The sequence below is a fragment of the Alnus glutinosa genome, chromosome 9 (assembly GCF_958979055.1).
Source record: "Alnus glutinosa chromosome 9, dhAlnGlut1.1, whole genome shotgun sequence".
Taxonomy (NCBI): Eukaryota; Viridiplantae; Streptophyta; class Magnoliopsida; order Fagales; family Betulaceae; genus Alnus; species Alnus glutinosa.
Window position 1 is genome coordinate 27,572,377 of NC_084894.1, and position 10,049 is coordinate 27,582,425.

At 35.4% G+C, this 10,049-nt stretch overlaps 1 protein-coding gene across 1 annotated transcript; it reads right to left on the reverse strand.

Moving 5' to 3' along the window:
- Window positions 1-6,172: 6,172 nt before the first annotated feature.
- On the reverse strand, window positions 6,173-10,049 carry LOC133877969 (cinnamoyl-CoA reductase CAD2-like). The gene is made up of 6 exons (XM_062316434.1): window positions 9,855-10,049; window positions 9,583-9,755; window positions 9,286-9,471; window positions 8,924-9,086; window positions 7,489-7,675; window positions 6,173-6,604 (listed from the first exon to the last, which is right to left on the reverse strand). The coding sequence occupies exons 1-6, from the start codon at window positions 9,970-9,972 to the stop codon at window positions 6,460-6,462; spliced, it is 972 nt and encodes a 323-aa protein (XP_062172418.1). The 5' UTR covers window positions 9,973-10,049; the 3' UTR covers window positions 6,173-6,459.

Sequence of the window (10,049 nt, forward strand, 5' to 3'; positions counted from 1 at the left end):
TTTAGGTACGTGGCAAGCTATGACGGCCGTAGTGCAGGCCTTTTCTTTTTTTAATGAAGAATTTAAGAATAATTCTAGTGTCATATAAATTTTTATTAAGTATTTATAAAATAATGAGGTTGTTTTAAAATTATTATTGGACATGTGAGTGATTAAATGGTAATTTTAAAAGCAACTTTGTTATTTGATGAAAACTTGATAAATATTTATGTGACACGTAGAATTACATTAAATTTAGAGAGAATAGAGGTAAAATGGATTTGAATAATTTTACTGTCTATTTTTTTTTTTTGGGGTATTTACTGATATTTAAATAATATGATAATATACTCACCATCTCGTAGGTACTAGGTAATGTAACGTTTCCACTTTATTTACATTATTCATTTTATGGTCAAATTTTAAAAATATCATATAATATTTTCTTTATTGTAATTTTTTTTATAAAAAATGTGTCAATAATGACATTTTTTTTTATATATATATAAATACAGCAGAAACAAGATACAGTGAAAGACAAAAAAAAAAAAAAAAAAAAAAAAAAAAAAAGGCTAAGAACTCAACAACCCAACCAAGATAAATTACAAACACCTTAGAGCGCATAAGAAAATTCGGGAAGGTGAAAATCATTTGGGAATGCAGCCTATTAAAACCATGGCGGTATGGCCCACTAAGATTGATAAAATCATCAAGAGTAAGAGAACCCCTATAAACTTAGATTTAATCTGGCTTCCAAAAAAATCGAACAAACTAAGAAATAAAAACTTAGATCTAGTCCACCTTTCAAGGAAACCGAACAGATTAAGAGAAAGAACAGCGGAAACGAGATATCCAACACAGGTAAAGAGTTTGAACCCCAAATGAATCGAGTTAAGTTGTAAACAACAACACAACAACACCCAATAGAAAAACATAGAAAATAACAGTAAAAACCCATAAAATAGCAACTTTGATGGAGGGCGAGGTAGAGGAAGGCGACGTGAGGATGTCCGACGCGTAGATGTTGGAGGGAGAAGTGGTTGATGGAGTCGGGAAGCTGGGACGCCAAAGAGAGCAGTAGAGTGGCACATTGCAAGCAGGAACTAGCGGAGAGGCAAATATCTGACTTTAAAAAAAAGAACCAAAATTCAAAACTTCACAAATCCGACAAACAACACAGTCAAGAAGACGAATGGCGAGGTGGATGAAGTGGCTGGCGAGGGGGAAAGACTAAGGCTGCGGTTTTATGAGGATCGGGGGTAGATCGTCAAAGATGATAGATGAAGCCTCATAAAAGACTAGCATAAAGTTTCTCTCTCGGATAAAAGATGAACTCATAAAAGGAAACAACAAAAAGCAATAAATGAGGGGAGGAGGAGGAGGGAAAACCTGAAGCATGGAGGGAAAAATATATCTGCAGAGAGAGAAGAGATCGAGCGTTTTCTATCTCCAACCCTTTTGTGTTGGGCTGACATTACGTAAACCATTAGATGAAAAAACTTTAAATTTTAATCATGAAATGAATAATGTCCTTTTAATGAAATAATCCTTATCCATGTGGGAACATATATATATATATATATATATATATATATCATTAAATCTACAAATTTTAATATGAACCGTGAAATAAATTTTCTCTCTTGAAATGGATGATGATCCTAATCCGAATCTATAGTGTATGGAACATTTATAACTTTTACCAGTCTAACATTTACTATCTTAATATTATCATATTTTACCATATTTGAGAAAGTGGTAAATGCTTATGCTTAACATTTAATTTGAAAACTTTAGTTGGAATTCTAAACAAAGAGAATTCTCTAAGAATTTTAAAAGATTTTAATCATTGTCGAAGTTTGGATGGAGTTAGTAATTTTATATAATTTGACGAGTCAACTTACCAAAAAAAAAAAACCTCAAGCTCATAAATATTAACTAAATATTTCACATTATTTACCTCTCTGAAAAATAATTCATAGGATCTTTACAACGTAATATATATTGTTTGGTCAAAAGTGTGACTAAAGCTCCCTAGTCTTTACTAAAAAAATTACTTGGCAGCTGTTCCTTGCTACAAACTAAAAATTCTTACCACTTCATCAGACAACCTTAAGTGTTTCCAAGAACTTGCAGCTAGATGGTCCTTTGAAGTATTTACTGACACCTAGTGTGGTTTGGGCACAGTGGTATTAGAGGATTTAAGACCTCGTTTTAATATAAGTTAGGGTAAATAGGATTTAGGACCTATTTAGGAGCCGCAGCCTCCAATTTCATACAAGATTAAATAAGCTGAAGAAATTGTATCATGCTCTTATTCAATAACATTATCCTCAAATTGCATATAAGTTCTAAAATTTCAACAGAGCAGATATATTCATGTGGCCACAAGTTTCTTGACTGGAAATCTAAAATTAATGATGCATGGATGCACAAAGAGAACTTAAAATAAGCCTGTGAAAGATGGAACATCATCAAGAGGCAAGAATGAAAGTCTCATCACATGGCCTCTACAGAGTCAACCCCACCCAGTCCAAGGATTGGAGTGAGATTTGGTGGGGTGGAACCTAAGGAAAAAACTAAAGTTGAAGCTAATAAAGCTCGTTTGACAAATGGTAGTTAGATATCTTCTTCATCATTCAGCATTATAATCTCTAGATCACAATTATCCTTGGAATGCAATTCAATTCCACCATATTGTCACCTTATATAAAAGACGTGTATACAAGACGTGTATACAAGACGTGTATAGAGTGGCTAGCTGCTTCAAATCTATTCGCAGTAGCAGGAAGTAAAATTTATTACCTTGGCACCTTATATTCGGGGTAAAGTTCAGCAATCTTTGCTACGAAATCACCATAATTCGATAGAGATTCGACGCACAAGTGCCTTCCAGAGGCTGATTTGGTCTCATACAGCAAGATATGTGCTAGGGCTACATCTTTAAAATGCACATATCTCATAAAAAGGTCCTCAGGTGCTTCAGTGCATCCTGCAGCAAGGATAAAATAGCATCAATAGTGCTTGTATTAACTCTAAATATCAGAAACTTAATCAGACAACAATTAAGAGACTTAATCAACTTGCTAGCAGATATCAAGTTGAAAGAAAAAGAAGGGACGTGGAGAACATCATGCAAGATAAGATGTTCAGAAAGTTGAATTGTACCAATGTGAGTGTTAGTAGCATAGTTGCCATTTCGTAATTTGACATGAGATGAAATGATTGCAATAATTGAAGTGAATAGAGATACCGTACTGATCATATGATCAGTAGCACCAGTATCAATTATCCAAAAATTGAGTTTATGACATGGATTATCAAGTGAAGTGTGTGATGATGAAAAAAGAGAATGCTTCATATTCAAATCGCAGCTGATGTTGGAGGTTTGATTAAAGCAAGTAATTGTTTCTTGAGAGATAGACAGCTGAGGAGCTTGAAAGTTTTGATCAACTTCTTGAACTTGATTGGCCGAAGGGGAATTCAGCTTGTTCTTGTTGAATTTATACCCATGAGGATATCCATGTAATTTGTAGCATTTTTCCATCGTGTAACTGAGCAAGCCACAGTGTGTGCACACAGGTCTATCCTTGCGAAAATTCTGTGAAAATGGTGGTTTATCATTGTGATTCTGCTGATGTTGATACTGTGATGAAGGCTGGTATTGTGGTGAAGTCTCCGTCATCATTACTGCAGTTTCAACATGCAGAGGATTGATGGAAATTTCACGCTGCCTTTCTTCTTGAATAATCAGAGAGAACACCTTATTGATCGATGGTAAAAGATTAATAAGAAGAACCTGTCCTCTGATTTGAGCAAAACTGTCATTCAGTCCCATGGGGAACAGAAAAAAATAATATAGTCTTGATGATAATGATCAGCAAGAATCTTGGGAGTAGCACAAGGACATTTTGGAATTGGTCTATAATTGCTCAGTTCATCCCAAAGAGCCTTGAGTTGAGTATAATATTCACTTACAGTGAGATTCTATTGTGAATGAGCATAAATTGCTTTATGAAATTTGAAGATCCGATGGCCGTTCTTATGTGAGAATCAATCCTTGAGATCATTCCACATATCTTCAACAAAATTGATGTAAATCACGCTCGCAACAATGTCCATGGATACTGAATTTAGAATCCAAGACAACAACATAGAATTGCTACGGATCCATGCGTGGCATTCATTTTCAAGATCAATAGATGGTTTCTTCAATGATCCATCGATGAAATTGACTTTGTTTTTGGCAGTTAAAAGCCATCATCATTGAGCGGCTCCAGGTATGATAATTGTCCTCATGAAAAATCTGAGAGACCAAAATAGAGCTGGGACTGTCCCCGTGATAAAGAAAGTAAGGACTTGAAGAATCATAAAATGTGAAAGAAAATGAACCAGAAGCCATTAATGGCTACTTTGATACCATATTGACTTTTATAATGAATACAACAAAGAGGAAGATGAAAGGAACTATTTGAGAACTCTGAATTTCTTCTTGTATAGAAAATATATATATATATATATATATATATATATATATATATATAACAATTTAACAAACTCTAACTTAATAACCAACTTGTCTAAACTAACTTTGACTTGTTGACTTTGTGCTAACCGTGAAAGTTAGTTCAATACTCTTCGCTCACTGAAGTGTGTTACACACGGCTGGGTTCGGATTTTAGGCACGTGGCAATATAGGAATGTTGTATTGGCAGTAATGGTTTTCTTTATTTGTCCGAATATCATATTGGTGTTTTTTTTTTTTATCCCGAAATACGGAAATAGAGGAGATTCATAGATACTATTGGACAATCCCAATTATAGCCTCATTTCATTGGAATTTGTTTAGGTGTGGTAAAAAAATTATAATATATCTATATATGACTAATGATATTTGTATACACATTCACATTTTGTGTGAGATATTTCACATGCATGGATCCCACACTCAATATGAATGTGTGTACAAATAACACATCTTCCCATCCATATCAATCCTTGTTTATATGTACCCTACTACTTAGACAATATCAAAACGTCTTATAGTTAGTCTCGTTCCTTTAACGTAGTTTGATCTGTGTCTCACAAAAGACGTAAAGGTAGGAAGTCAATGAAGAGAGATTAATAACATAAAGTCCCGTTCCTTTAATATCAAACACTAACCTTTTAATTCGTAAAATAAAATTGATCCATATGATCGTGAACAGTCTTACTCTGATTATACCTCATCACTTGGAAGAACCATACGATTTGCAATGTTTTCACTGGAATATCATTTCATTCTTTCAACACCCCAATTTGAAAGAATTTTAATAATACAACTCTTTGTCCAAATCACCTATTAAATGCGAGAAAATTTATAATATGTAAATAACCCCAATTTGAAGGAGTATAACAACTGTGGGTGGCTCACCAGCCACCCCCAAACCCTCCCATTTTAATTTTATATATATATATATTAAAATGATGTGACAAAAAGGCTAACATAACACTAACGAAAGTCAAAAAAATTAGACAGAAAAATCACAAAATGACTGATTTCAAATCCGCGACAAACTTAAGGAGTAAAAATTGATTTTTAAAAAGTGTGACTGATTTCAAATCGCGCATTAACTCAGAGATTTATTAGATATTTACACTTTAAAATATGGAATCAAGGCATATTGTTTATGGTCCATATTATAATATACAGATCTAATGATGTAACACCATAGGCAACATTAGTTGCAATAAAACAAATCTATGTTATTTCACATGAAAATGAGATAATCATATTTTGAATGTGCAAAGCTACCATTTTGAATTTTTGGTTTTTATACTTAATTTCATCTCATTGAAAAGTGCATAGGGTTGCAACTTTAATACACAGAAAATATACAAGAAAATCTCTTATTCAATAGAAAAAAAATAACAAAGGTTCAAAAATATAGAAAAACTTGGAAAAAAAAAAAAAAACTATTATTTGCTTCTCTCCATGTGTAAAGGGAGTAGAATATAATCTTCTTTAGTTATACCACCGAAGGCTCTTTATTTTCAAAATTTTGGGCATTCCGTTACCTCCAAAGACACCACATTAAACATAAAGGAGCCAACCTCCAAACTTCCAAAATGTCACAACTCCCCCCCATCTTACCTTTACAACTCACCAACAACTCCCTCACCTTTCTAAGAATAACTCAATCAACACCAAACAAATTAAATAGCAAGCTCCATAAATCTCTTACTGCTTTACAATAAAGAAGAAGGTTACATTACCATTTGACCTATTTACAACATACTACATATTGTTTCGTGAAAAGTTTGACTTACAAAGCTCACTAGGCTTTACTATAAAAATTACTTAGCAGCTGTTCCATGCTACAAACTAAAAGTTCTTACCACTTCATCAGACACGAGATAGATGGGACCAAGTATTCACAAGCACTTGCAGCTAGATGGGCCTTTGAAGTGTTTACCGACGCCTGGTGCGGCGTGCGGCAGTCAAGAAATAAATCCCTTGCTCTTTAAACTCTCAACAGCTTCCTTGATAATTTGCTCCACGGGAATGAATTGTAAGCCCAAGTCCATCAGCTTCTTGGATACAAGCGTCGCCCTCGACAACCCAGGTTGGGTATGCTTAGGCAACCTACATATACCAGAACATCATAACTTAGGCAATTTATGCAACCACTTCTATTGCATTTAAGTTCTAAAATTTCCATAGAGCAGATATATTCACGTGGTCATAAGTTTCTTGACTGGAAAATCTAAAAATAATACATGATGCATGGCGCATCAAGTAGAACAAAGAAAACTTAAATAAGCCGGTGAAAGATGGAACATCATCAAGAGGCAAGAATAAAAGTCGCATCACTGGGCCTCTACAGATCCAACCCCACCCAGTTCAAGGATTAGAAGAGCCATTTTATAGTTATGAATTTACTTTGTTACATTTAAAAGTGTATATGATGCCACGTGGTGGATATGTTACCACATTATTTAAAAAAATTCAATGACGTGGGATCATATATACCATTAAATGCAACAAAATAAAATCCTAACTATGAAATGACTCCTCTCCATTTCAAGTAATATGGAGAAGATCATGTTCCGTCCAAGGATTGGAGTGAGATTTGGTAGGGTGAACCCCAGGAAAAACTTAAGTTGATTTTTTATTTTATTAAAAAAATATATATATCATAGTTGATTTATGGCCTACTAAAAGTAGTTAAAATCAAAATAAAATAAAAGATACACCTCCATGGTACTTCCTGTAGCAGAGAGTGCATTATCAATGTCAAACTTAATAAAGCTCGCTTGACAAACAGTAGTTAGATATCTTCTTCATCATTAAGCATTATAATCTCTGGATCACAATTATCCTTGGAATGCAATCCAATTCCACCATATTGTGGACTTAAGGTTCTGATGCTGTTATTATGATTATCAGATGTTCAAGTCTATATACAAGACGTGTATAGAGTGTCTGCTTCAAATCCATTTGCAGTAGCAGGAAGTAAAATTTATTACCTTGGCACCTTATATTCGGGGTAAAGTTCAGCAACCTTTGCTACAAATTCACTATAATTCGATATAGATTCAACACACAAGTGCCTTCCAGTTGCTGATTTGTTTTCATACAGCAAGATATGTGCTAGGGCTACGTCTTTAAAATGCACATATCCCATAAAAAGGTCCTCAGCTGCTTCAGTGCCTCCTGCAGCAAGGATAGAATAGCATCATTAGTGCTTTTATTAACTCTAAATATAAGAAACTTAGACTTAAAAAGTCACAGACTACATTCAGTTAAAGGTGTGACAGGGGTTTCGCAACATTGACCCAAATAGGGCTAATCTTCTATATAAAGGTAGAATGACAAAACTCGTTGAAAGCTTACACTACCATGTTTTTCTCTGCTGCTTATTACTTGGCATGCATTGTCTTTAGCATCCTTCGCTTTTAGCATGGCTACTTCCCAACCCGGGGAACAGCAAAGGGTGACATGCTTTTGACAACCCAAAGGGTAACTATAGTGAAACCCTTATGGACATCAATTCTCAAGACCAACCTATGGTAGCAAAGAGATGAAGAGAGTAGTATATCACTGCACACCTGCAGAAGGTGAGGGACTGTCCCTTTTTCCAAGCTGGGGACTACCCACGTATATGACCCTAAATATGAGATTAAAAGTACTAAATGAATACTTGTTTTCTTTTTATAAGTAATCGAAATATCATTAAAAGCTTTAAGCGCCACTAGATACACATGAAGCATACAAGAAAAATAAAATAAAAAATAAAAAATAAAAACTAGCTAGAGGAGAAAACAAAACAAAAAAATCATGATAATTAATCACCACAGGAGAAGAAAAGTAGATGTCCAAAGATACAGAATATTGAAGAAAAAAGACTTAATCTCCTCCAAGGAAATCATGAATACTTGTTTTGAAGAATGTTAACAAACTTAACTTTTAAAGTGACAAATTCTTTATTTAAGGCAGCCATTTGGTTTCTATTCCTTGTTCCACTCAAGCCTTAATCATATGGAGACTAGACCAAAGTAAAGGGGAAGATGGAGTTTGTTTGATAAAACTTTTTAGATGGTGCTTTTTGGTTTAAAAAAGTGTGCTGATATGACATAAGAGGTGAAAGTAGTTATGAGTGTTTTGTGTTTGGAGCTATTTGTTAATGTTTTTGCTTTTTTCCTTAAAAGGAAAAAAAAAAATCCAAAAAAGGGTAACAAACGGACCCCATGATTTTATCAGGGTAACAAAAAATGAAGAAAACTTTCTGAGCAAGCCTAACACCCCTATGGCCCTTTGAGTTCTAGCTTGGTAATTCAAGTTGAAGTTAGAAATATAAGTACCATAGCAATATAATGATCACTAAAAAGCCACATTGCACAAATAGAGCACTAATGCACTACCCTAAAAAAAAAAAAAGAAAAAAAAAAAAGAGAGCGTTACCCTGGAAAAGGCTGCCAAACAATAACATGCTTGCGTTGAGTCTTGGAGGAATAACAGGGCCCAACACCATCCCAGGGTTCACCACCACCACATCCAAACCCTTCTCTTTGGAAAAATCCCAAGCCGCTTTCTCGGCTAGTGTTTTAGAAATCGGATACCATAACTACACCACAAAACAAACAAACAATATTGTCATTAGTGTTTGTAACATCCTATGTATGATTCAGACATTCAGTCCACGTCGATGCAATGCCTGATAACCCAATCGGGAGTACCACAATTATTCTCTAACAAATTGGTTAAAGACTCAAAAGCTACACAAACGGACGTGTATTTCGCATATATACGATAGGGGCACTCACTCCCTTCTGCTTGCAGTACTCAATGTCGGTCCAGCAATCCTCAGCCTCGACAATGTCGTCTGGCAAATTAAGGCTCGTAGTAATGGCCATGAACGATGATGTCAGCACTACACGGCTCACCCCAGCTTCCTTCGCCGCCGTCAGTACATTTATAGTTCCCTTGATCGCCGGGTCCAAAAGTTGCTTCTACAAAAGGCATCAATTTATATATATTGTTATTAGAATAACGGTTAAATCATATATATATATATAAAATTAAAAATTAAAAATTAAAAATTAAAAATAAAAAAAAAAAACCTCGGGATCTGGGACTTGATCGAGGATGTTGGGAGAGGCAACGTGGAAGACTCCGGCGCAGCCATTGACGGCAGAGACGATGGAGCCGTAATCAAGGAGATCGATCTGGAAGAGACGGAGGCGAGTCTCAGCGCCTTCTAGGGCCTCTAGGTGCTTCGTTTCACTCTCGTTCTCTGCAAATAGGGAGCGAATTTAAGCGGGGAGATGGCATTTCCGTAGATAAATGCAAGAGTAAGCGCATTTTTGAAACGAAAAATAGTGTGTGAACTAACTGAGATCTTGGACGGTGGCGTGGACAGTGTAGCCACGGTCGAGAAGTAGACGGACGACCCAGGATCCAATGCAGCCGCTGGCTCCGGTGACGCACACCACCTCACCCTCCTTCGCCATCCCACTCTCTCCGCTCACTCTAGTGTGGCACTCAGGGCTGGGTTCTGATTTTAGGTACGTGGCAAGATAGGAATGCG

Excerpts from the sequence above, each read along its gene's own strand:
- LOC133877969 (XM_062316434.1), bottom strand. The coding sequence starts at position 9,972 with ATGGCGAAGGAGGGTGAGGTGGTGTGCGTCACCGGAGCCAGCGGCTGC. Across the intron at positions 9,472-9,582 it reads ATCAAGTCCCAGATCCCGAG|AAGCAACTTTTGGACCCGGC; the intron begins GTTTTTTTTTTT and ends TGCCTTTTGTAG. Across the intron at positions 6,605-7,488 it reads CCCGAATATAAGGTGCCAAG|GTTGCCTAAGCATACCCAAC; the intron begins GTAATAAATTTT and ends TGGTATATGTAG.